Below are 27,566 nucleotides of genomic sequence, written 5' to 3' on the forward strand. Positions count from 1 at the left end.
GGTATTTTCCAGCCAGGTATTTTATTTTGCTTCCTTCATAAGGAGGCCCCCTTAAAGGCTGTTCTGCGTACCTGAGAGTGTTGTGCTCCTGCAATGCTGCTCCTGCTTTCCAGCTTTCTCTCTTAACCTGTCCAGCATTCCTTCCCTTTATAAAACAGGCTTTAGCAGGGTTGCCAGATGGTTGAAACAAAAATACCTAATACCCCGTCCCCCCCTCAAAAAAAACCCACAGGGAAAAAATTCTGTTGAATAAAAAAAAAAGGGGGGGGGGCGAGACCAAAGTTGTTGAGCAAAAAAAAAAAAAGGACTCCAAGACTTAAGTAATAATAATAATTAATAATAATAACAAAAATAAAACAGCATGTCCCCTTTAAGAGTGAGTGCAGGGATAGAAACAGGGGAGTGGTTGAGCACTAAGACCTAGGGGAGTCATTGCTTCCCCTTGATCTTTTTGCCGGCAGCCATTTTGTGACGGCAGCCTTGCGGAAACAGGTAAGCATGGGGTTAGGGAGCTGGAGTTGTTGGCTGCTGGGGAGTTTGGGGGTGGGGGAAAGCCGGGTGCTGAGTGTTTGTAGGGTTGCTAGGTGTCTGGCATTTTCGCCTCCTGGCCAGGGAAGAAAAATCAGAAAATACTGGACATCTTAGGTGTCCGGCATTTTCTGAATTTTTTTTTACCAGACAGGAGGTGAAAATATCAGACTGTCCGGGTGAATACCAGACACCTGGCAACCCTAGGCTCTAATGTCCAAGGCTGCATGTGTGAGTTACTGCTGAGTACTTAGGGCCTGGGCCTGCTTGGTGCTGAATGCCTTCTGTGAGGTACTGAGCTCCCTTGGGTCTCACTGAGGTTGATGAGAATTGTGGGTGCTCTGTGCCAGGCAGAAGATGTTCACTGCCTTTGCAGGACAGGCCCTTAATGACTAACATGTTTGCTTACAGTCTTTGTGCTGTTATCTAGTATCCAAGTTACTGCTCTGAGATATCTCCACTTTGAAAAGAGCTGTGTAACATGGTGTGTAATACTCAAACACTTAAATTAAATTAATGGAGATTGTCTGTCTCCTAGAACTGGAAGGGACCTTGAAAGGTCATGGAGTCCAGTCCCCTGCCTTCACAGCAGGACCAAGTACGGTCCCTGATAAATTTTTGCCCCAAATCCCTAAATGGCCTCCGCAAGGATTGAACACAACCCTGGGTTTAGCAGGCCAATGCTCAAACCACTGAGCTATCCCTCCCTCAGTAGCTTTTCTATTCCTCTTCATGTCTGTCTTTGTCTCAATGTTTCTCTAGCAAACACTCATACTCTTGTGTTGTGTGTGTCACAAAAATCTTTGTTTTTTTTTATATGGCATTTGTCTCTTTTCCAATTCCATGGAGGAAGTTAGAGGGACTACAGACTTGTAAGGCGCTAATTAGTAAAAGCGTATGGTGGGTCTTAATCACACTGATCAGTAAAACATAGTGAGGCATAATTCTGTCCTTTACATTATTATACCTTTAAAACAGAGAAGAATGTGTCCTGTCTGAGATCCCTGTTCTACCACCCAAAATAGTAAGTCAAAGAAAATCATCTCACCCCACAATTTACCATGTAAAATTAAAATATCATTTTCATTTTAGATTATTAAAAGGAAGTATGGGGCAAAGGGTAAATCCCTTGCAATCATTAGCTAGTGTGCAGATGGGACAAACAAATACCAGTTGCATAAAAATAACTCACTTCCTCTTCAGAAGCCTTTCCTGGATTTACTTTAATTTCTCATGATTGCTGAAGTTCATTTGTCCTAGGTTGTAAGTGACCACTTGTATTAATTACTTGTATCTGGTAGTGTCTAGGTGTCAGGGCCCCTTTGAGCTAACCGCCACATACTTCTCTAAAATGCAGACCCTTTCTTAAAGAGTTTTACAGCTTAACCATATGACCAGAGGCAATAGATAGTTCCAGCCAACAGCTGAGGGGAAAGACAAGCTAAGAGCATGCGAATCATATTTGATTCAGAGAGTAACAGTCACATCATGTCCACTGCTTCCCCATTTTAATATCCTTTGTTCCCTTGGTTATTGTTTCTAATACTGCATAACACTGTAATATCACTACTTTGTCAATTATTACTTAAGTGTGCAGAAGATGGACAGTTGGTCATTCTAGCCAAGGGTGATCACATTGCTGGGATTCTGTACCACTAAGTGACATCACTGGAATGCACAGACAAAGCCAGCTCAGAGCTGAATTGGCAGCTGAGTCTGGTGTGCCAGCATATCCTGTTTGGCCAGCATTACTAGTGTCTGACCTCATCCACCAATCCATTGCTGCAGTATTAATTTAGGTCAGCTTGCTCACAGTAATTATAATAATAAAGAATAGGTATGTCAGATTCTGAATGTGTGTTCCCGTGCTACATATGTCAGTGGACATGTTTCTGTACCATTTGGTACACTTTGTCTGGCCTTGTGTTCTTAGCATGAGTTCTTACAAACACGCTTATTGGCATAATATGTAGTGGGAAGAGAGGTGGAAATACATTCAGCTGCAAATGGGATTAATTTTATTTTAACATTGTTCCAACATAATATGAATTATATTGTAATATGCTGCTCAATCTATTTTAAAATATTCTGTAAGTATGAGGCTCTTGTGGGAGAAAGTGTTACTCACCAAATTCTGGGGTTAGAATGGGAAGTTCAATCTAGAAATAGTCTTTTAAAACTGATTATTTTTAGGACACTATTTAAAAGGCTTTAATGTGGCCTGCTCAGATGAATGCCATATAGTAGGCTGTAGAATGACTCGAATGTATTGATGGCAGCTTGATTAAGGTTCCAGGATAAGCTGTCTACATCGGTAACATTCACTGACAGCCACCATGGGCCCTGGAGCAAGGTGTGGGGGCTAGCTCCACATCCTGGAAGGCGTGGGGCTGAGGGCAGAAGGGGTGGGGTTGAGGGCAGTCAGCCCCATAGTGTAGCCCAGACTGCAGCACACACGCCTCCATGCCCCAGCCCTCAGACACTCGTGGAGCGCCCGGCGTGGCATGCTGGCAGCAATTCAGAAGGACCTGGGCCAGTGTTCCCTCTAAGATTTTCCATTCGTGAGCAGAGTGAGTTTTGCCTTGTGCACCAATATTGATGTTGTGTGTGCTTCTTTGGATGTGTGCCACCCTGGCACCCACAAGTTACTAACAAAATTTGTATATAAATTTAAATTATGTAAGAAAAATACTAAAACAAGGGATAATTAACAAGGTTCTATGATTCTAAGGTGCATGACTCTGCACCTACCCACCCTGAAAACCACCCAGCTTGGCACCTAGCCTTGCTCCCACCGTTACTGCATCCGTGGGTTCCCCAACCCCTACACTCCCAACCTGTGCACCCTTTACCACTAACCCTGCATTATGTCCCCTTCGTCCCTAACTTCTGCACAGTGCCCCTTTCATCCCAGCCCCTGCACTTTTCTCCCAGCTGTGCCTCCAACCCCCACCCTGTGCTTCCAGCATGTCCTGCCATGATGCCCCCTGCCCAGTATCCTCCTCCCCCTTTGCCCAGCAATACCCATGCCCAGGTGTCCTTTGCTGTCTGGCTGTGGCACCCTGGGGATGAGCCCAGTTTGCCCAGCCCTAGGGCCGGCCCTGCGACAGGGCAGCTGATCACCATGTGACTCTGGCCCAAGCTCTCGCTGCCACTCCCCACATGGCAGCTCCGGCTGTGGCTGCTGAAGCTGCTGCTGCCACCTGCTACATGGCAGTCCCGGCAGCCAGAGCCACCCACCACGTAGCCTGCCCTGGCCACAGTTCCAGCCCTGGGGTGCAGGTGCGCACCTTAAAGGGAATCATGGCCTGGGCTAATGGTGAGTCTCATCCTCCAGGGTAGTGGAGACTCAGTGTATTATAGATACACAGTGTTACTGAAACTTGTGGAGGGAATAGCAGGACTTGCTTACTCGTTTGCCCAGCACCCATTGCAAGCCAATTCAGCATTTTGCTGAAGTGAAGTGAAGAAGTGAAGTGACAAGTCCTTGGGTTGTGAGGAGAAGCTTGGAAATGTAAACGAAACCAAGACAGTGGTCGGGCTAAAGCCCAGGTTCTTAAGATTCTGAGTTTAGATGTTCTTCAGTAAAAGCAGAATGTTCTGCATTCATAGGATCTGATTATCTGCTTCGTAACTTAGGAAACACAATTAGCTGCAGTCCTGACTGGGGAATTCAAAGGACCATTGCTATTTTGCTTCAGGGATTTTTAAAGGAAATCATTAGAAAAATGTCTTGTAGTGAACTTGTTCGACACAGTGTATGGATATGCTTGGAGGGAGGCATGCTTTGGGAATTAATATGTACCAGACATACTTAAGTTTTAATGTTTTATTTTAAAACATGTGCCTGCTTAATATGGAGTTACAGTCAAAATATTGTGATGTAAAATGGCAATGCTGTTCCTTGTGTATATGGCCTTTCATGACAATCTTTAAACTGTTTTTGTGTCCTAATAGTCTACATTTGGCTTTCAGGACCTTCCTCTTGTATTCCCTTTATATTTGAAGTACCATTCTGGACCTAGTAGATCTCACTAGAGGTTTTGGTAGATGTTTTGTGAAATCTGCCACCTATTTGCTGTTATGGCAAGTCATGTAATGTCTGTTGTAGTCACCACCTACCCAGCTATCTCTCCATGTGTCCTTCAGTCATGACACTGATTTAATCAACTGGAGAATCAAGACAGCCTTTTCTGAAGTTGGCATATCGTAGAGTGCCCTTTTACAATGTCTCCATAAATAATTAGGTTTCCCCCCATTTAGCAGCTCTGGCTGAAAGATGCTGAGGGATATGTGTTTCTTGCTCTGGGCGCATACAAGTGGCCACAAGGCAAACAGTCATGCATTTAGCCCTCTAGGACTCACCCAACTCCCTTTGATGTAAACAGAGGACTTTCCATTGAGGTCATTGAAAATTGGTGCAGGGCTACAGTGCACTGAACTCCATAGTCCCTACCCTGACTAATCTATGGCTATTTCTCTAGTTCCTTTGGATACACTGAGGTTTTTTAATGTAATTACTTTGCTATGCTTTCTTCTACTAGTTCTTATTTGAGCATCCCACTCTTCTTCGCACCAGACTCCCATGCTGTTCAGACTTCCGTGTATTTGCTCTGTCTGATGCCTATCTCAGCGTGAGAGCTTAGATCAGTGGTTCTTGATGTTTTGAGACTCAGGACCCATTTGTAAACATTTATGGCCTATTATGACCCAGTAAATGGTGTGGGGATAGAGGCCCTGGCATGGTTTCAGCCAGATCCTGCCTTCCCAACAGGCTGGGGCCTGCTTGGCACTAACCTCCTGCAGCTCCTTTTTGGCGGGACTGTTTGAGCTTGGCTGTCTGCTCTAGGGTCGCCTGAGTGGACCAAGTGTGAGTGGAGTTATGACCTGACTCATGGAGTTGCAATGGCACTCGGACTTGTACAACTTGGACTCCTGTTGTCACAATGGCTGGGCCACTCCTGAATGGCGCTGGGATCCCCAAAGGTGTCAGTGCCTGGAGCAGAAATGCAAGCCTTATGGGACAGGAGCTGCCACAAAAACCTTTGAAACAATCTGTCCCAGTTTTGGATCCCGACTCATGGGTTGAGAAACCCTGCTTTAGTTTATTAAGGATAAGATCTAAATCCAAGGCCACATCTGCACTTGCTGGAGGATCGATGCTCTAGCGATCGATTATCTGAGGTTTGATTTAGCACGTCTACTAAAGTAGCTGTGATGAGGAGTAAGGAAGTTGATGGGATTGTTTCTCCCATCAACCTCACACTATGGGACTGTCCTAGAAAACTGATGCAAGTTATGTTGACTACAGCTATGAAATTCACATAGTTGGAGTTGCCTATCTTGCATTGATTTTTCTCCACCAGTGTAGACCTGGCCTTGGTAGCTTTCTCAAAAATACTTCTGGTTCCAAATAGAGCAACAGCTAAACAGGGGAGACGTGATGGTTTTGTGGCTTAGAAGACAGTGCAAAGAGGAAGGGTTTAAATGTATTTGGTTCTGTGGAATTTTTTTGGCTCAAGAAGAGCCTGTACAGAAGGGATGGAATTAAATTGTTGTATGAAATATGGACATGATTTTAGTGGATAATTTGAATGCTGAAGAAAGCCAACAGGTGCTAAGAAGCACTCAGGTCAGACAAAGACGTCTATTAAGGGATGGCAATAGAACAAAGGTGTCTCTGTATCCAGTAAAGGATAGGACAGAAATTACAGCTAAACTATAGAAAGGACAGGTTGAGATCAGAGAAGTACATTCCAGAAAAATAACAGGGTATCAGATTAAAGAGTTGAATTAAAATAGGCACACAGCCAGAAATTAAAACTAGAACTGGCTAGAAATGAATGTGAGAAGCCTACATTTAAAAAATAGGTGAACTAAAATGCCTGATAATAAAAAGGGATCTTGATAAAGTAGGTATTTCTGAAATATGATAGGATGACAGTAGTAGTGGGCTAGTCAACAGAAAATCATGCTACCTTGTTACAAACTGGTTGTTATAGCGCAGCTTTCTTATTGCTTCCTCCGACGCATCAGGTGCTGGCCACTGTCAGAGACACTGTCTGATGCTAATTTCTATGCTTTCTTTACTATCAGCAGTGCATAGTTTATCCAGAAAAATGAGGACAAGCTTGATTTCTGACTTTGGTATCAGCAGCTAATTCTGCTCTTATTTACATATTTGCGACCTCCCCAAAATTAGATGAGGATTGGTAAAATGCAAGTAAGGGCAGAATGTATACTACAAAATATTTATTACTGCAGGTACCTCATGTTATGCTACCTTCTGAGCCAGAACAACAAGGAGGTTTTACTTGCATAGGTCCTCAAACTCCTACTTTAGACTTGACCAAAGCCTACAAGCTTGCTGATGGTGGAATCACTTTCTCATCTTGGGATGTTTGTTTTTGTTTTTTTCCTTTTTGGCTTTTCTAGAGGAATTTTTCTAGAGTCAGTTTTATAAATTATAGAATCATAGAATACTAGGACTGGAAGGGACCTCGACAGGTCATAGAGTCCAGTCCCCTGTCCTCATGGCAGGACCAAGAACTGACTAGACCATTCCTGATGAACATTTATCTAACCTACTCTTAAATATCTCCAGAGATGGAGATTCCACAACCTCCATGGGCAATTTATTCCAGTGTTTGACTACCCGGACAGTTAGGAACTTTTTCCTAATTTCTAACCTAAACCTCCCGTGCTGCAGTTTAAGCCCATTGCTTCTTGTTCTATCCTCAGAGGCCAAGATGAACAAGTTTTCTCCCTCCTCCTCATGACACCCTTTTAGATATCTGAAAACTGCTATTATGTCCCCCCTCAATCTTCTCTTTTCTAAACTAAACAAACCCAATTCTTTCAGCCTTCCTACATAGGTCATGTTCTCTAGACCTTTAATCATTCTTGTTGCTCTTCTCTGGACCCTCTCCAATTTCTCCACATCTTTCTTGAAATGCAGTGCCCAGAACTGGACACAATACTCCAACTGAGGCCTAACCAGCGCAGGGTAGAGCGGAAGAATGACTTATTGTGTCTTGCTCACAACACACCGGTTAATGCATCCCAGAATCATGTTTGCTTTTTTTGCAACAGCATCACACTGCTGACTCATATTTAGCTTGTGGTCCACTATAACCCTAGATTCCTTTCTGCCATACTTCTTCCTAGACAGTCGCTTCCCATTCTGTATGTGTGAAACTGATTGTTCCTTCCTGAGTGGAGCACTTTGCATTTGTCTTTATTAAACTTCATCCTGCTTACCTCAGACAATTTCTCCAATTTGTCCAGATCGTTTTGAATTATGACCCTATCCTCCAGAGCGGTCGCAACCCCTCCCAGCTTGGTATCATCTGCAAACTTAATAAGTGTATTTTCTATGCCAATATCTAAACTGTTGATGAAGATATTGAACAGAGCTGGTCCCAAAACAGACCCCTGTGGAACCCCACTTGTTATACCTTTCCAGCAGGATTGTGAACCATTAATAACTACTCTCTGAGTACGGTTATCCAGCCAGTTATGCCCCCACCTTATAGTAGCCCCATCTAAGTTTTGTTTGCCTAGTTTATTGATAAGAAGATGATGCGAGACTGTATCAAATGCCTTACTAAAGTCTAGGTATACCACATCTACTGTTTCTCCCTTATCCACAAGACTCGTTATCCAATCAAAGAAAGCTATCAGATTGGTTTGACATGATTTGTTCTTTACAAATCCATGCTGGCTGTTCCCTATCACCTTACTACCTTCCAAGTGTAGATGATTTCCTTAATTACTTAATTATCTTAATTAACTTCTGTGCCAGGAAAGATAATGTAAACTAACTGGTCTGTAGTTTCCTGGGTTGTTCTTCTTTCCCTTTTTATAGATGGGCACTATATTTGCCCTTTTCCAGTCTTCTGGACTCTCTCCTGTCTCCCATGATTTTCCAAAGATGATAGCTAGAGCCTCAGATACCTCCTTTATCAGCTCCTTGAGTATTCTAGGATGCATTTCATCAGGCCCTGGTGACTTGCAGGCATCTAACTTTTCTAGGTGATTTTTAACTTATTCTTTTTTTAAAATTTTATCTTCTAAACCTACCCCCTTCCCACTAGCATTCAATGTTCATTGTAGTGAAGGATGGTACTCAGAGTACTATAGAAGTGAGAAGACTAGGAAGTTATTTTCTTAATTGCTAGAGGGGTAAAAACTGTGAGGAAAAAGGGTTTGGGACAGATTGGTAATTAGCACTGTCTAGCAAACGTGAATGATGTTTCATGAAAAGTTTTGATTCTTTTGGCATTTAATTTCATGCTGTATTAGAATAAAAACTAGAATTTTTGCAGTTTAGAGAGAGATCCCACAATAATCAGTAGCCTGAATGCTAGGTGTTCGAGTCCCTGATTCAAAGCAAGAACTAGAGTCTCTTACGTACCAGGGGACTATCCAGTTGCTATTCTGAGGTGATAGATCTTTTTTCCCTGTAGACCCGAGAAACCACCTCAGTGAAAAAGGCCACTTTTATCAAAACATTCCTCACCAACTCGATCAGCAATATTGCTATTTAATTAGTAATCAGCACTGTAACATCACCACCACTCCATGGCAGCATAGCTGTTTACTTTATACTGCTGTGAAGTCAAACCTCTGTTTCAGTTGTCAGTCTACTTGACGACATTACCTCGTGCATAAACTTTGCTTATAAGCCCCATGCAGAGAGGTGGCCGTCTATGGTAGTGGTTATGCTGGGAATATGGCTATCAGAGCTTTTAAAGGTTAGTGATAGCACCCAGATTCTCTAGTCCAACTGGAGAATTTTGAAGTTAATAAACAAAGACTCGAAAATTCTAGATTGAATAAACATATAGGCTAAATTTTGTAAAGGAGCATCTGTATGTGGAGCCCTGCAAATCCGCAGGCATTTACTCTATAGCCAAGGATAGCCTTGTGCTCAGATGGAGATATCCACCATTCCTTTTTGCTGATATTGGAGCAAGCACTGTGAGATGGCTTGCTGCTGCTGAGGTTCTGTGGATGTGGATATAGGTAAAAGGTGGGGAGCAGATTGCAGACTGGATACGTGTTGTTTCTAGCAGATATGGATCAGATGCGGATCCACAGTTTTATATCCGCACAGGGCTCTATCTATATGTGAACCTTCCATTTTTTGCACATGTAATTTTAGTATCACAAGGCTATTTTATGCCTGGAAACTTACATGTATAGATTTGGTAGCTGGTGGCTCTACCTCTCTGCATTTGTTTACGTTTTTGGTGAACATTCTGCTTTTAAATTTGGATTTTGAGGGGAAGAGTTTAATGAGGTTTCATGGATATGGGCAGCTCTTTAGGTCATGTAGAATTGTGTATTTTAAGGGAGAGCAGTCTTGAGTACAGCTGAGGTTTTTGGGGAATGTAATGGACGGGGGAGTGCTGACCAGCACCTGGCAACTTAAAGGGTTAAATTCGGGTAGGTAGCAAAGGTGTTGGCCAGGGAGCCAGGAGAAACAATTGAGAGAGAGGGATGAAATTTGAATTGGATATAGATTCCTTGCCTGCTTTCTTTGTGTGAAAGAGAAAAACTAGAAGTTGAGACACAGAATGATTTAAACCCAGGCAGAACTACCAGATGTCCAAGGAATTTGGGGCATAGGAGTGGATTGAACAAATTGAAAATTTGAAGTAGGTAAAGGGAAAAGTGAATCTAGTTGAGTTCAGGTTCTTTCTTTCTTTCTTTCTTTCTTTCTTTTTCTTTCTTTCTTTCTTTCTTTTTCTTTCTTTCTTTCTTTCTTTCTTTCTCTCTTTCTTTCTTTCTTTCTTTCTCTCTTTCTTTCTTTCTTTTTCTTTTTCTTTCTTTCTTTCTTTTTCTTTCTTTTTCTTTTTCTTTCTTTTTCTTTTTCTTTCTTTTTCTTTTTCTTTCTTTCTTTCTTTCTTTCTTTCTTTCTTTCTTTCTTTCTTTCTTTCTTTCTTTCTTTCTTTCTTTCTTTCTTTCTTTCTTTCTTTCTTTCTTTCTTTCTTTCTTTCTTTCTTTCTTTCTTTCTTTCTTTCTTTCTTTCTTTCTTTCTTTCTTTCTTTCTTTCTTTCTTTCTTTCTTTCTTTCTTTCTTTCTTTCTTTCTTTCTTTCTTTCTTTCTTTCTTTCTTTCTTTCTTTCACAGCTCTGTGTGAATCTATGCCTCCCCTCTCCATTTACCATCTAGCATTTGGTTTCCTTAGTTGCTTTATAACATCTATCAACCAAGTATGCTTTATCAAGTTTATCTTTTGTTTTGTAATAAAAAAATCACTTTTTTTAAGGTGATTTGATTCTTGTGTTCTGAAAGGTCTTTCTGTATCTGAATGCCTCACACTGTGAGGTCAGCTGTGAGAAACTGCAGCTTGTTTTTCCTCTTTTTCTTTTTTCATGCTCTTTTAGGGCAAAAAAGCTTGGTGTACCCTGAGAGAGAGTTCAAGTATTAACCCCTGATTTTTTTTAGGGCTAAAAATCACTTGATGATGGCAGCGATTTCCCTAATATCCTTGTATTGTGATTCTGGGGGGAAGTTTTTTGTAACCAGTGTCTATAGAGGCAAAGGTTTTTGTTTTTGTTTTTGTTTCTTTTTGAGCTTTGTGGGCCCTCACCACCTGCACTTGGAGTGCCAGCGTGGGGAACAGCCCTCACAGGGAATATTAATTTAAAGGCAGGATTGAGGTCCGTTAGGGAGTGTGCCCCTTGCTGTCATGTTCTGACTGTCCTTGTATCCTGAAAATCACCTTATTCTGTGTATTTTAAATGCCTCTGATTGATTAACGCTGCTAGAGACATTTCCAGTGGTGCAGAGATGCTTAGAGCCATTTGCAGTAAAAGAAGACTGCAGTAAACCTAGAAGCACTTAATGTGACAAAGGGATTCTGTTCTCAAAAAGCTACTGGGAGGGGTCCAGATGGTTCCCCACTATATGAATGTTGGATTTATCCCTTTGGTGCAGTGAACTGGGGGCCTGCAATCAGCTCAAATGGGAATCACTGAGATTTCTGGGAATCTGTATTTTCTCTGTTGGCCCTGGAATAGCTTCTCTCTCTTCCCCCCCAGCTCCCTCCTATTTTCTCCCAAAGATCTTATCCTATTCTGCTTTTTCCTTTCTCTACATCCTGTTGCCTGTCTTTTTGCATTCACTCTCCCCTTTTTGGTATTGGATTAATTGATTTAGCTTGCATGAGTCACTGTTATACCCCTTGTTAGCTAAAGTCTCTTCTTTCATTTTCTGAACTGTAAAGTGAAGACAGAGAGGCTGTCAGGTGTCACTTTTGAATGAAGATCAGGCTGGAAGGAAACATAGTTCAGAACCTGCCCTGTCAGTCTGTGTGGGTCTGACTGCACATCATTATTAGAATATGTCATAGAGCACAGAGAGAAAAATGATCCAGTGACATGCTTATTGAACAGGAATACAGAAGACATAATGATATATCAGAAGAATGGCTACTAAATCCAAAACCTACAAGAGGAGGATAAAGATCTTCTTACCTATCAGGGTGTACTCCAGGATGTACCAATAAGGATGTGCACTCAGATTCCTCTAAATGTTTAATTTCTCAAATGCCCAGATCCTATAATAACAAAGCAAACATTTTTGACTCGTGAAATCAACATTTTGGGAGTTGACGCTCTGCCATGTCTATATTGCAAAACATTTACAATAGCATGAACCTGAGTTTCAATGATCACAACAGTGTGGTAGGAGTCTCAGTTCTCCTCCCTCCATACAGTCTAAAATTGATCAGATGAAGCCCTGGTGCAGCAAAACACTTTAAGTATATGCTTAACCTATTGAAGTGACTGGAAATACTGTACTAACTAACTTAACATACAGCATATGCTTTGTTGGATTGTGGTTGATGTGAATTACTCACCTTTTAAGTTTAACCCTCTACCTCCCCCACCAAATATACAAATATGTACTTGTATAGTGAGGTTCCTATCAAATTCATGGTCCATTTTGGTCAGTTTCAGTAATAATATTTTAAAAATACTAAATTTATTGGTTTTCAGCTATTTAAATCGTACATTTCACAACGTTATAAGTGTAGGGATCCTGACCTGAGAAATAATTGTGTGCGTGTGTGTGTGTGTGTGTGTGTGCGTGCGCACGTGTGTGGAGTGGGGGGCACAAGGTTTTTGTAGGGCTGGTTGCAGTACTCCTACCCTTACTCCTGCACTGCTGCTGGTGAAAGCACCATCTTCAGAGCTGGGGAGTGGCAGCTGCTGGCAACCCCAATTCTGAAAGCAGAGCCACTGCTGCCAGCAGCATCACTGAAGTAAGGATGACATGGTACGGTATTGCTACTGCAGAGCTGGGGCCCGAGTAGCCATCACTCTCCAGCTTCCCAGCTCTGAAGACAACACTGCATATGTAAGGGTGGCATAGTACAGTATTGTCACCTTACGTCTGTGCTGCTATGCTGGCGGGGCACCGCCTTCAGAGCTGGATGCCAACAGCCAGCGCTTTCTGGCCACTCAGCTGTGAAGGCCAAACAGAGGTAAGAGTGGCAATAAGTTGACCCCTTAAAATCACTTTGTGACCTCACTGCGACTCCAATTTCAGAAACACTGGTCTCTGCCATGAAATCAGGAGAAGGTGGTATAAAAGCACACAAAAGACCAGATTTCGTAGGAAGAGACCACATTTCACATCTGTGATCTGTTGTTATGACTGTGATTTTGAGGGTCCTACAATACAGGTTGGACCTCACTGGTGCAGTAGGCTCAGGACCTGAGCGGTCCTGGATGAGGGAATTTGCCAGATCAGGGAAGGTCCCCTGCCACCAGCCTCCTCAGGCTGCCGCCCCTCCCAGATGCTGGCTCCTTAGGGTCTGCTGCCGGCCGGGTGACACAGCTGCCCCGGCCCTGCTACCATAGTTGTTCCTCCAGCCCCCCTGCTGGCATGGCAGCATGCAACCCTGGCCTCACTACCAGCTGGCATGCTGCCCAAATTGGGCTGCCAACCTGCAGCGGCCCCAGCTGGGTTGACGCCGTCCTGGCTCTGCTGCCGCAGTCTCAGATAGGCTTCCCCTGCTGTGCTGCGCACAGCCTCACTTCCAGGCCAGCATGTACAGGCTACTCCTGCCCCACTACCATGACCCTGCCACCACCGCCCTGGCCCTGCTATCATCAGTCTCGCCTTGCATGGGGCTCTCGGCTACTAGCCCTCCAACCCCAGGGCACTCTCGTTCAGCAACATCCATGGTCATGTCAGACCATGGATGTTGCCGGATAAGAGAGTCCTGGTTTAGGGAGGTGCAACCTGTAGTATATTTTTGGAGAGCCCATAGTATTTATATATTTAACTAAAACCTTGTCTTCACTTTACACTTGTCCAAACTCCCTCTTTGAATCTCCACCAGGAACCTGGAAACTTATCAAATGCCTCGAGGATCTCCATAATACTGCATGTATCTAGTAAAGATATTCTTGTTTCTGATATATGTGTGCTCCAGTCTGAATGAAAGCTGCATTAAAATGCCTCTTCCAATCATTTACAGACAGGTGGATATGTTCCTAGAATGATAGAATATGAATTAGAAAATGCAGATCCTTTTAAGAGTGAGTGTGTGTGTGTGTGTGTGTGTGTGTGTGTGTGTGTGTGTGTGTGTGTGTGTGTGTGTGTGTGTGTGTGTGTGTGTGTGTGTGTGTGTGTGTGTGACTGAGAGAAGTAGATTACTCTGTGGGAGGCAGGATCATCAAAGCTCATTCCAGCTCAAGCTCATTCCATGAAATGGGCAAAATATGTGGGCATGCACTATAAAGTTTGTCATATATACTCATTTCTTATTAATTACAACAGAATGCTTGTACTAGGACAGAGAGTAGTGTACAGCCATTATATATTCCTTCATTTGTAGGCATTGCTCCTGCCCAGGGTTCTGTTTGCTTGTGTGGGGTTCCCTGTATGAGGCCTCAGTTAAGTTGGTGGCATGTGATATGGGCTCAGGAGTGCCATACAGGATTGGGTCCTTGCTAATGTCATTCTGGAATTCAGTAGCAGTAAGAAAAATATCAATACAGAACACTTCCATATCATTGTTATTCCTTCCCTATTTTTAGGCTGTTTTTGCATGTCATTCTTTGTTTTATGTATGTATTTGCAGTTATGTAAATCAGGCCCACAGTTCCACCTCTAAATTGTTGGGAAACGAAGCTTTCGTAATCCCATCATTAGATTTAAGTGTTACTGGTCAATTTGTACCCATTAGGGCAGTTGTCAGTCATGTACATCTCTTTTAGAGCTGCCATTTCAGACTGTCTGCAGAATCAGGATGAGAATCCTGCATCAGGTTGGCGTGGGTTTGCGCTCATTCCATATTTGCAAAGTTTCCTATGAAACCAAAAAAATTACTCTGCCTTCCCCACTCCCTTATGCCCCCTTTCCCCAAAAAAGAACCTGAGTTTGACAGAATTAGATTATATGATGGAGCTAAACAAATAATTCTAGTTATCAAATATCCAGCCCAGTCAAAAATACTACCTATGGAGTTTGAGGAAAACCTGGGAACTCTTGAGTAATTACCTTGCTCTGTTCCCTTAGGCAATTCACTTTTAACCTGTCTTGAATATTACACTTTCATCTTTCCTTCCAAAGCTTAATGTTTGTACAGTGCTTTGAACTTTTAAAGCACATTATTACTTCTAAATATTATTACTCAAAATGCAAAGGGAACATGTGTAGCTAGATATCTGTTAGGGCGTATCAGGTTCTGTGAAGTAAATAGGTTTATGAAGACTTTCAGAGTGATGCCATATCCTGTTTGAATGACTTATTATGCAGAAGTGAGGTTGCCCTTGAACTTGCATCTGGTTTTGTCAGTTTAGGAAGTTTTTTTTTTCTGGTGTTTCTGTCATCTTTAATTCTACTATATTTGATATAGATGAATTTGCTCATTGTTAATTAGGAAATAGGTCCTGTGAAATTCTCATTCATTTCTATTCTGCTCTAGAATTAACAGAATTGTTATCCTCCATGTCATTGCTTGTTTGATGTAGGAATCCAGTCTGTGTCCTAAGAATTAACACACACTGCAGAGCATTACAATTCCACCTGACAGCTTCCTGACATTGCATTGAGAGAACACAGATTTTAGCTAGCAAATACAGAAGCTATGTCTTGTTTTAATGAAATATGTTTAACCCTAAGGTGCCTTTTTAATTAGTGTAAACTGTTTTCATTTGCTGACAAAGTTTGGCATTAAAGATTAGCAGCAAATATAATAGTTTTTCTTACTTTATATATACATTGAATTTATATACATTGACTAGAAATGGAGAAAAACAACTCCCCAAGGGTATGTCTACACTAACACCCTAGTTCGAACTAAGGTGGTAATGTAGGCAACCGGAGTTGCAAATGAAGCCCGGGATTTGAATTTCCTGGGCTTCATTTGCATAAAGCCGGGCGCCGCCATTTTTAAATGTCCGCTAGTGCGGACTCCGTGCCGCGCGGCTACATGCGGCACGGACTAGGTAGTTCGGACTAGGCTTCCTAGTCTGAACTACCGTTACTCCTCTTTTCACCGTTTCACGAGGAGTAACGGTAGGTCGGACTAGGAAGCCTAGTCCGAACTACCTAGTCCATGCCGCGTGTAGCCGCGCGGCACGGAGTCCGCACTAGCAGACATTTAAAAATGGCGGCGCCCGGCTTTATGCAAATGAAGACCGAGAAATTTAAATCACGGGCTTCATTTGCAACTCTGGTTGCCTACATTACCACCCTAGTTCGAACTATGGTGGTAGTGTAGACATACCCCAATAGAGAAGAGATTATATAGATCAGAGTTTTTGGCAAGCTCGGGATGTGAATGTTTAACTGGTTAACCGGTAAGCACCACCCAGTCCCACCTTAGTTGGTTAACCAGTTAAACAATATGTTTAGTCGGTTAACCAGTTAAGCAGGATTTTACATCCCTACTGCACATAGGTGGCTGGCAATGTAGGCAATGGAAGGCATTGCCCTCCCAAAATTGCCTCACTGCCCAACTGCCCAAGAGGGGCTGGGGCTGTGCTGTGCAGCAGCCTGGATTCCTCGCAGCTGGGGAAGGTTGGGGCTGTGCCATGTGGCTTCCCAGCGGCTGGAAAAGGCTGGGGCAGGTTGGGGCCTTTCAGTGTGGCAACCTGGCTCTCTGCCAGCCGGGGAAAGCTGGAGCTGTGCCATGTGGCAGCCTGGATCCCTAGCGGCTGGGAAGCCTGGAGCCACGCAATGTGGTAGCTCTGTCCCTCAGCTGGGGTTGGGTGGTGCTTGAGTGGGTGGAAAGGTCATGAAAGGTCATGGTCTTGGGAAAGGGGTGGGGCTTTGTCTGCCTTCCCCAGCTGGGACTTCTCTCTCAGCTGATGCTATTGCAAGCATATCCATTACTAAATGTGAGGTGATTAAGTTGCCTCACTCTGAACTTTTGCTTAAACCACAATATATGGGGGATCAGTTTCTGTTTTTTAAACAAAGGGATTTTTAAAGAATTAATTCATAAGTTCATTTGTCTAATACCCTAAGAAGTAGCATCAGAAAACGTAGTAGTGTTTAAGACTTTGTTGTGTAACAAGAGAGAGCATGCAAAAGCTGACATTCAAGTGAACCTGCAGATAGTTTTGTTCTTCATGGCATCATCTAGAAGTGGTAACCAACCTCAATTTATATTAAAAAAAAAAAAGGGGGGGGGGGAGGAGAATCCAGTGAACTACAGACCACTTAGCCTCACCTCACTCCCTGGAAAAATCATGGAGTAGGTCTTGGAGGAGGGGAAGATGATCAAGAACATGGATTCACTAAGAGCAAGTCATGCCTGACTAATTGCATTCTGTGGATATGGGAAAAGTAGTGGACCTACTGTGACTCTACTTTGACTTTAGCAAAGCTTTTGATACGGTCTCCCCCAGTATTCTTGCCAGCAAGTTTAAGTAGTATGGCCTGGATGAATGGACTGTAAGGTGAACTGAAAGCTGGCTAGATTGTCAGGCTCAATGGGTGGTGATCAACAGCTCGATGTCTAGTTGGCAGCTGGTACCAAAGGGAGTGACCCAGAGATTGATCCTGGAACCAGTTTTGTTAACACCTTCATTAATCATATGGATGATGGGATGGATTGCACCCTCAGCTAGTTCACAGATTACACTAAGATGGAGGAAGAGGAACTGGACTGTATGGATAGGGTCCAGAGTGAACTAGACAAATTGGAGATTTGGGCCAAAAGAAATCTGATGAGTTTCAACAAGGGCAAGTGCAGAGTCCTGCACTTTTGATGGAAGAATCCCAAGCACTGCTACAGGCTGGGTAAGAACTGGCTAAGCAACAGCTCTTCAGAAAAGAACCTGTGGATTACAGTAGATCTGTGGTTCTCTAAGTATGGTCTGTAGGCTACAAGTGGTCTGTGACCATCTTGCAGGTGGGCCACAGGCTCAGAGCTCACCTTTCCCCTTGCAGGCTTTCCAGCCCCATGGCCCTCCCTGCGAGGTTGGAGCACCGGCGCTGGCTTCTCGTTTGGGGGCGGGGAGGAGCCTCTCATGCTGGATCTGGCTTGCAGGGGAAGGAAATGGCTTCATGTGCTGTTGTTCCTCCTCCCCTTGGCTTGGGGAATGACAGCACAGGAAACTGTTTGCTTGGAGGCTTTCCTTGCTGTTCCCATTAGTTGGAATCATGGCCAATGGCAGCAGTGGGGGTTGGTGCCTTGGAGCAGCGGTGGGCACAGAGCCACGTAAGCGTGTCTTATCCCCCTCATGCCCAGAACCTGCATCCCCATCCCTCTCATGCGCACCCGTCCAACTAAGACCCCGCACACCCACCCTTCTCAGGCACCCTCCCTTCTGCCCAGACCCCCATCCCTAGCCTACTCCTCTGTCCAACCTTCCAGCCATACCTGACCCCCCCAGCATGTTTCTGCACCCCCACCCTCTTCTGCACCCATTTGTCATTATGGGTGGTTGGCTGGTGGTCCAAGAAAAGGTCTGTATTTAGCAGGGTGAGCTGCAGGCCAAAAAGTGTGAGAATCATTATAGTAGATTAAAAGCTGGATATGAGCGAACAGTGTGCCCTTGATGCTGAGAAGACACATATTGGGCTGCACTAGTATGAATATTGCCAGCAGATTGAGGGAAGTGATTATTCCCATCTCTTCGGCACTGGTGAAGTCATATCTGAAGTAGTGGGTCCAGTTTGGGGGTCCCCACTACAGAAAGGACGTGAACAAATTTGGAGAGAGTCAAGCAGAGGGCAACGAAAATGATTAATTGTATGGGGGATATGACTAGACATAGGACAGTTTGGGGCAGCTGTCCCAGACCCCACGCTTTTGGGGCCACCACGGTGGCTGCCCCAACCAAACCTACAGAAAGGATCCACTGGATTACCTGGCCTGGCTCAGGGCATCAGTAGGGGTCTGCCTATAATGACTGAGTTCGCTGTGCTCAGCTTCTTCGTGGCAGCAGGAAGCACAGTACCCAGGGTGCTCTGCTTACTGACGCTGTGGAGAAGCGGGGTGCAGCGATCCAGGAGAGGGTGGCGGAATGTAGTGGAGCAGGCTGCCAGGCCATTCTGGCTCCCTGCCTCCATGGTGAGGGGAGGAGGAGGATGATCCCTGCTGCCGCTATGCTAGGCTCCTGGTAATCCTGGGAGGAGTAAGGGGCAGAGAAGGAGCAGGAGCAGGGCCTGCGGTAGGGGGAGGGATCTCCACACTCTGTGCCTGAGGCACTGGGTGGGGGTTTCCCCTGGCCCTGTGACCTTCTTGGAATGGCCCTGCATTTGACTTATTAGCAGAGGCTAAGCTTATATAGACTGCAGAAAAGAAGAGGGAGGGGGATTTATTTTAAATTCTTAGACTTGCCACTTGATTTAAAATGATTCCTTCTGACATTTTTGGAACCCACTCAAATAACTTACAATTTCAACTGTGTATGTGTGTTGTTCTCCCAAATCATGACTACCTCCTAAGGACTCTTTCTCCATCTATCACGTGCTTAGCAATATCTTCCACTTAGAACTTTTAGGAAACTTTTTCTATTTGTCTGTTCAGTAAAAATACATTTATAAAACAAGGGCATATTTTTGTATCCTACTCTCTGAAACCATGCAGCCCTTTTTGTATTGTTCTGAAAGACAGAAAACCTGAGTGCTCCTGAATGTATTCAGGTGCTGCTCTGCTCCTATATGACGTAAGATGCAACTGCGTATGGTTTGACTGATTTGACACATGCCCTGTAAAGTAATACTTGCCATGTCTATGCAGGCTGAGTGCACTTTTATAAGACTGAGAGGAAACCAAATAATAGTCATGGGTCCAGACAAAAAGCAATTCTCATTAACTTAGAATGTCCTGTCTCTGGCTGTTCCACGTATCTCTGCTAGACACACCTGTTGTGTTTGCTTTTTCTTTTAGTTCCTGAAAATAAATTCGCTCAATGTCACATGGTTAAAATCTAAATGAAACACGATAAGCCTGTTTTGGCATAAACACTGGGTGCAGTTTTGTGCAGCAGTAGAAGGAACCTTTTAATCACTGTTATCAGTTGTTTCCATGTTTACCTTCCTGGTTTGTTTTAGCCCCTTTTTAGTTAGGTTGGTTTGGTTAGTTTTTAAAAATTGTATCTGTGGTCAAATGCAAAGCATCTGTTGTTCAAGTTATTCTGCTTTGTCTATGCAGGCTGTGCAACTATTACTCCACTTTTGCTGTGCTATTGCATTGTTTGGAATTTAGTCTTTAAGGAATTTATGCACCATGTAGGGCTCTTTTGTTGTATATGGTTACATGAAACCAACCAGTAGTCTTCCCCAGCAAAATAGTCTCCATCACTCTGAGGATTAAAAAGGAGTAGTGTTTGCTTTACTCAGTGAAACAAAACAGTGTTTAACCCTTACTCTCTGATGCCAAAGCATTATATATTAGCATTTTAGATAAACAGGACTGTAGGCAATATTGAATTTACATTGTTTGAACAAATGTATTGAATTTTAATACTCCAATACTAAATTCATAATTTAGGAACATGTGCTTATCTATCTATATTTTAGAAATGTCTGAGTCTGTTCAAGAACGCCTCCTAAACCATAAGAGCTAGGACCACCAAATGTGTTGTTCAGCTTCCTCTTACTAAAACTTAAAGCGAGGTCAGGGCTTGGTTGTGCCAGGACAGTGGGATGTGCCTGGAATTTGATTTTCTCATAAAATGGAAAGGGAAGGGTCTGGTAGAAGGGAGTTGTACTGTGGAATGACCACGGGGAAGCAAGTGCCCCAGTGGGAAGTCACTGGTCAACAGCAGCCTGCCCTGGGGAGGTTCTGCCAACCATTGCATAGCCCCCGCCATCCTGGGCTCAGAGAGTGCCAGTGCGCAGCCTGTTTGCCCCCTCTCTCCCCGATGCGCCTGGAGAGCACTGGCCTGGCGAGCCTGTATGCGCCCTCTGCCCTCAGGGTGGGTCTGGTGAGTGCTGGGAGGAGCCCTATGTGGCCTTGCCCCAGGGCTGGACCCAGGAAGTGCCATCTACAGGTGTGTGTGCTGCTCCGGGCTGGACTGGAGAGTGCCATTGGGAGACCTGTGCAGGCTGCCCCCCATCCTGGGTAGGACCTTGGTAATGCGGGTTAAGTCTTACAGTTAAAATTATTTTATTTTGAAATTAAAGGAAAGTATTCCCCCCCCCCCTTCTCTAACACCAGCCTTTATTCTGCCCCTTGTGTAATCTTAATACTTCGTTCAAGGGTCTTCTCCTCTGCCACTTGAATGATCTGAAACCATTTCTCTGTCCGTTCATCAGCTTTCCATCTCCGTTCAAATTTCAGCTGAAAACCTCTGAAAATCTCCATGGGTCTTGACCTTTCTGTCTTATTCACGTTGCTATTATTATTTCACATGTATGGCATATCACACTCTAACTATATTATGCAACCCTCTGCAAAAAGCAGTTTGGGATGAATTTTGTATGAGATGCTTTTTAAAAGACTCTTGGATGTTGATGGTAAATCTCTTGTTGACTTCACTGAGAGCAAAATCAAATTCTTTAAAGTTCTGTTGTAAAATTATGAAAGGAAAAACTCACATGGAACTATAGCTGAATTTAAAATCATGACATATTGTTCTGAGAGAAACTCTGGTAGCCAGAAATACTTTTTGCAGTTGCAATACTATGTACCTCTTAACTAGATACCACAGTGTTAGGGTTAAGTAAATACCTACATTATTAAAGATGTCTTAATTTTGGGGGAAGAAGGATAACTGTATTGGTTTTTCTTTTTAAACTTTTTGCATAATAAATGCTCATCTTATTTCATTAGTTTTAATCAGCTTAATAGATATCTACAGTGAAACTAATTTTAAAGTTATAGGTTGCAACTCCAGAGCTCTCTGGTCCGGTAACCTCTGTGATCTGGGAGGACCATGGTTATTTCTGGACCACGGAGCCCAGGTATAGGGAGGTCTGGACGAGGGGCAGGATTGTGTGTGTGTGTGGGGGGGGGGGGGGGGGGAATGGGTGGTACAGTGGGAAGTTCTGGCCCCAGTGTGGAGGGGGCTGGCTCTAGCCCTGGCTGTAGCTGCAAAGTTCCTTCTGTAGCCACGGAGCTCCTGGCTATGGTTGTGGAGCTCTGGCCCTGGCAACCGAGTCAGCAGCAGCTAGAGAGTTCTGGAGGGCCAGGCTGGTAGGTAGGGGATGGGGCAGCTGGTAGGTAGGGGATGGGGCAGCAGTTCAGCACGGGCCATGAAGGGAGGGACTTACCCTGGTCTGGCGAATCCCCTCGTTCAGGACCAGTCAGGCCCAGAGGGTGCTGGAAAAGGGAGGTCCAACTTGTGTTTATACAAAACCAGTTCATAAGTTCTTGAATTCTGTTGCTTTCTGGATATTAACATTCAGGCACAATAGAAAATAGATAAATGTGGAACCAAGATGTTGTTACTGTTTTTTTTCCCACAAGTTTATAGGCAATCTGGTATTTCTCATGGGTCTAGCTGCTGAAACAGGAGAACTTTGCTTGATGATGCATCTGAGCAGTCACAAAAAGGGAACTGGCCATTTCCCGGGGATTCATGGCAGGCTTGGTAAGAGAAGATGCTTGATTGACAGTCTGAGGCTGTTAACCCAAGATGGTCATAAATCTCCAAGAAAAGCCCTGCGCTCAGGATAGTATCTGTATGGCTTGCACCCCCATCTGTCAACTGTGTGGGTATAAGTACCTGTTTTGCTCACCTGGACACAGAGGGCAGGGAGAAGTCCCACTGAGACTCAGCCCCGTAAGAATGTAGACAAACCCCAAATGCACGGGTTTCTGGGGAGTGATACCTTTTCAGTCAATATGTGCCAGAGATTTCTGGAGAATTATTTTTACCTTCCTGCTAGCCAGTCAGGCAGCTTAAGATAGCTCTCTCCTTTCCATTCATGTTGTAATTCATTGTCACTTGCACAGTCCCTGCTATGTAACTGTCATCAGTGATAATTACTGGGCCCCATCGGTAAAATAAAGACAATAGTATTTGGCGATAAGGAAATAGGAAGGAAGATCAGTGTAGATGGGTTTGAACTAGAGTATGTAGAGAAGTTCATGTATTTGGGGAGCAACATGATGTATGATCTAGACTGTAAGAAGGAAATAGCGACTAGAATAGTGAAAGCAAGAGTGAGTTTGAAGGAGATGGATAAGATCTGGAAAAGTAAAGCGATTAGCTTAGGAATGAAGCGGAGCATCTTAAAAATGTGTGTGTTTAGCAGCATGTTGTATGGATGTGAGACATGGGTGATAATGAAAGATTCAAAGAGAAGGATATTGGCATTTGAGAGGAGTTGAGATCCCGAGACTAGGATGAATGCAGAAGGTCACCAATGAGGAATTATATAGGAAGATACAACTGAAAGAGAACCTACTGAAGAAGGCTATCCAATGGAAGTTACAGCTATTCAGGCATATCTGCAGAATGAACAACGAGCAAAAAGTTAAAACCCCGGTATTCAGCATAATAGATGGTCCGAATAGGAGAGGCAGACCCCACGCAGAGTGGGTAGATGATATAATAGATTGGTGCGGAGCTAGTCTACAGAAACTAAGCCACCCTGCACTGGACAGAGAAAGATGGAAGGAAATAGTGAGGGAGGCATCGGACACCAATGGGCGTTGAGCCCATGGTTGATGATGATGATGATGATTCAGCCAGGCAGCCCCGGGGGGGGGGGGGGGGGGGGGAGAGGAGGAGGATAGGAGAAGTGCATGCCTTTGCCCTATAGGGGAATTTGTTAGCAAAACTACCGTATCCCAGGAGACCATCTTTGGTTACAGCCGTCTTGTGGCCTACTGAGATGGAGGACTGCTCATGTGGCCCACTCACTAGTCTAAGTTGTCCATCACTGCATTACACTGACAGCATTAATCAATGTACTTCACTGAAAGTTACAGAAAATCAAAGGACTTGGGTTAACAGGTATGGTCCTAACACTGCATCCTGCAGTTTAAAGTGGATATTGTAGAGTAATATTATGGGATGTAATTAGTTGAATGTGACAGATCTGATACAATACTTGGAACAGTTATCATTATGCATAATAATGGTATAAAGTATTACAATAAGCTCAAAAATCAGCTCTGTGTTTGTACAGCACCTAGCATGCTGAGCTCCCAGTTTCAGCAGAACTGTTGGGGAGATACTGCAATATTGTTACTTATACAGGCAGTCCCCGGGTTACATGGATCCGACTTACATCGGATCCCTACTTAGAAACGGGGTGAGGCAACCCCGCACTAGCTGCTTCCCCCCAGCAGGGGGGACCAGGGAGACGCGGAACGGCTTTTCTCAGCAGACACCTCAGCTTGAGAATAAAGGCCTGAGGGAAGTGAGGTGTGGGAGAATACAACTGAGCTCTGGAGAAATGTTTGGCTAGAGTTTCCCCTACAATATGTACCAGTTCCGACTTACATACAAATTCAACTTAAGAACAAACCTACAGTCCCTATCTTGTACGTAACCCGGGGACTGCCTGTACTTGTTTATTACTCTACTAGGCATATAGCTGCCTCTTTAAGCACCTACATATCTTTAAGAAGCTAGTCCAAGTTCCCATTGAAACAACTGGTTTAGGCCCCACTGAAAAACCCTAATCTTGCTTTTAGAATGCTGGTATTTTCCTGCCAAAACAAAGCTTATAAAGATGGAGCATCTACAGTCTGTTGAGCAATGATAAAAATGGGAGCTAAGAATGCATGGCTGAAGACTTTTTTGGGAATGGAAACACCACATCCCTCAAAGTTTTTCTGAAGCTCTCTATACATGGGCAGAGTGGGGGCTATTTTCCCAACCAAGTTAGTTCAACTGAATTAGTGCAACTTGACCAAACTTCCTTCCCAGAGCCCTCACCCCCAAAACTCATGTACATACAGGTGAGCATCTTTAAGATCACTTGACATTTAAAGTGGGATTCCTAGCCTACCTCCTGACTGACTTAAACCATGTTAAAGGTGTTAATTGTGCCCATAGAGGTAGGTGTGTGTGTGTCTGCATTTGAGTTAAATGAACAGAAAAAGCACGTCTTTTGCTGCATGGACAGGGCCCTACGTAGTAAAAAGGAAACACTGGTGCAGTTGGAAGTGAAATTCTACTGTGTTTATGTACTTTGTGTATGTTGGCTCTTATTATAGAAAGCAGAAACCATACATCCATTCTCTCTCTATTTCTATCATCAGGGCTCGCCAAGCGGCGGCGAGCCCTGCTTGCCAGCCGTGCGGTTCAGCACGCTGCGCATGCGCAGACTGCATTGCGTGGCTGTGCCGGCTTGTAATCTACTCGCCACCGGTGAGTAGATTACACTAATTGTCGAGCCTTGTCTATCGTTGTCTTTGTGCTGACTGCTTAGTGGCATTTTAAACAAAACAAAAGCCTAATTGAACATCTGTAAACTCAATCATGTGCACCATATCCCATACTCAAGGCAACTGGTTATGCATTTAGAGCAGATTTTTATCTGGAAATTGAAATAACTAGTGGCCTGTGTTTTGGCAATATGTTTTCCTCATGAAATTTAACTTAAAACGGTCTCAAAATGCCTTGATGATAGACATTTGGAAAAGATTATCATCTGATGGGTCAAGGTGTATGAGCCACTGAAGAATGAGATTGGTTTAAATTTCTCAGTGGCGCAGGAAATGGCTTTCCCCCGTAACCTTTATTTTAATTTTATTTATTTAATCCTATGAGACTGAAGTAGATCAAGCATCTGTTTGAGTCTGAGAGCTTGTCTGCATGCAAAAGCCACACTTCCAAACCAGAGGCAAAGTAAATCAGCGTAAGCAAAGTTTAAACTAATGCAGATTAGTCATGCACAGATTAGCCCTGGTTTAACTAAATCAGTGCAACATCACATCTTTAGTTAAACTGGTGCAACTGTGTGTAGAGACCAGGCCTGAGAGACAGTGAAAGGATGGATCTTTCTAGAGACAAGTTTCCCAAAAGCAGCAGAGCCATTCAGGCATCTGTTAGTACTTGGGAGGAGAGGAATATGTCCCACTGCTCTAGGTGTTCTCTCTGGGGAGATTATTGAACCATCATAGAACTCCATTGATTTTTCTGGGGCTCTGCCTAGATGCAGGCATCCATTGGGACCTAAGCATTGGTCAGACTGGCAGAAGTTGCACCACTAAAGTTAAATCATTTAAATGAGCACAATTCTGCTTTTGAGAGACCCATTTGTTTTGCTTAGTTTTAGGCCTTCTTTACAATCATGAAGCAAAAGAGGGCAATTTGCTTTTCCTTTTCAGGTTTCACTTAGTTAAACTAAAGGGCTTCAATTTGTGCGCAAACTTGAATGTAGACAATGTCGGGAATGTAAATTCTGATCTTCCTTGGGTTTCCAGAAGGACCTCCTAGATTTCTCTAAGCATGTATATTATAAACTCTGATATCTTAATTGAAAGGGCTGTAGTGTTGAGTATTTATCATAGTCTTCCTTTCTTTAAAATGTATGTTAATCATTTACGTTAAATAGGTGTTAAAATAGAGTTTTAAATGGTCTGATTAAAAATTCAGCCAGCAAGGAGACCTGTGAGGGGTATGGGGCTTTGGAGAAGGGGCGGGGCTGGGGAGGTTTGCCTCTCCCAGCCTTACCTTCATCCACTGCTCATGATTGTGTTGTGGCCACACTTTCAGTTTGAAGGACTGCTGCAGCTGTGCTTTAAAGTGTAGACGACTCCTAAAATAAAACTCAAGCAGGGAAAAAAATTGAAAAATCATGAATTATAAATCATGAAGCCCAATTTGTTTTTCCTTTGAAAATCAGTTTTAATTCCGTATTCAAGTGATCTACAGGGCCTTGTGTAGGTTGGGATGAACTTCATTCCGAATTACTGTGTTCTCCCATGACATTGAGGTTGACAAAGGACCAATGTTAGGCCCTGTTCCTTCACTGAGATATGACTTTGCAGGCAGAGGAGTCAGTTCTAGCTGATCTTAGTGCACCTTTGGGGTCTTAGGCCTGCTCTACATTTCACTTCCGGCTCCCCCCCCCCCCAATCGATCTAAGATACACAACATTCGCTATGTGAATAGCATAGCTAAAGTCAACATACTTAGACCTACATACCCCCATGTCTTCTATTCAGTAAAATTGACAGTTCTCCCGTCAACTCCATCTACTTCCTCATCCTGGTGGAGTACCAGAGTGGATGGGAGAGTACTCTAAAGTCTATTTATCTAAGGAGACCTGATAAAGAACTACTGGTGGATTGATTGCTGCATTGATTGACTAGGTAGTGGAGACAAGCCCTTAGGCTGCGTCTACACTGGCATGATTTTCCGGAAATGCTTTTAACGGAAAAGTTTTCCTTTAAAAGCATTTTCGGAAAAGCGCGTCTAGATTGGCAGGACGCTTTTCCGCAAAAGCACTTTTTGCGGAAAAGCGTCCGTGGCCAGTCTAGACGCGTTTTTCTGCAAAAAAGCCCCGATCACCATTTTCGCGATCGGGGCTTTTTTGCAGAAAACAAATCTCTGCTGTCTACACTGGCCCTTTTGCACAAAAGTTTTTCGGAAAAAGACTTTTGCCTGAACGGGAGCAGCATAGTATTTCCGCAAAAGCACTGAC

The 27,566-nt window shown here is 43.7% G+C and overlaps 1 protein-coding gene across 13 annotated transcripts in view; it reads right to left on the reverse strand.

Moving 5' to 3' along the window:
- The window catches only part of PGCKA1 (PDCD10 and GCKIII kinases associated 1), a 63,126-nt gene that overhangs the window by 17,391 nt on the left and 18,169 nt on the right, over positions 1-27,566 (reverse strand). For 8 of the 13 annotated variants that reach the window (XR_012904338.1, XR_012904339.1, XR_012904337.1 and 5 more), the window contains exon 2: positions 12,014-12,096. The exons of 4 other annotated variants lie outside the window; for them this stretch is intronic. Coding sequence is in view for 1 of the 9 variants with exons in the window: in XM_075930601.1 (XP_075786716.1) it covers positions 72-138 (67 nt within the window). In the remaining 8 variants the exon portion in view is untranslated. Of the gene's footprint in view, positions 1-71; positions 154-12,013; positions 12,097-27,566 lie in introns of those variants that run through there. One more of the 13 variants, XM_075930601.1, reaches the window with a different exon arrangement.

Source organism: Pelodiscus sinensis, chromosome 5 (assembly GCF_049634645.1).
Source record: "Pelodiscus sinensis isolate JC-2024 chromosome 5, ASM4963464v1, whole genome shotgun sequence".
Classification (NCBI taxonomy): Eukaryota; Metazoa; Chordata; order Testudines; family Trionychidae; genus Pelodiscus; species Pelodiscus sinensis.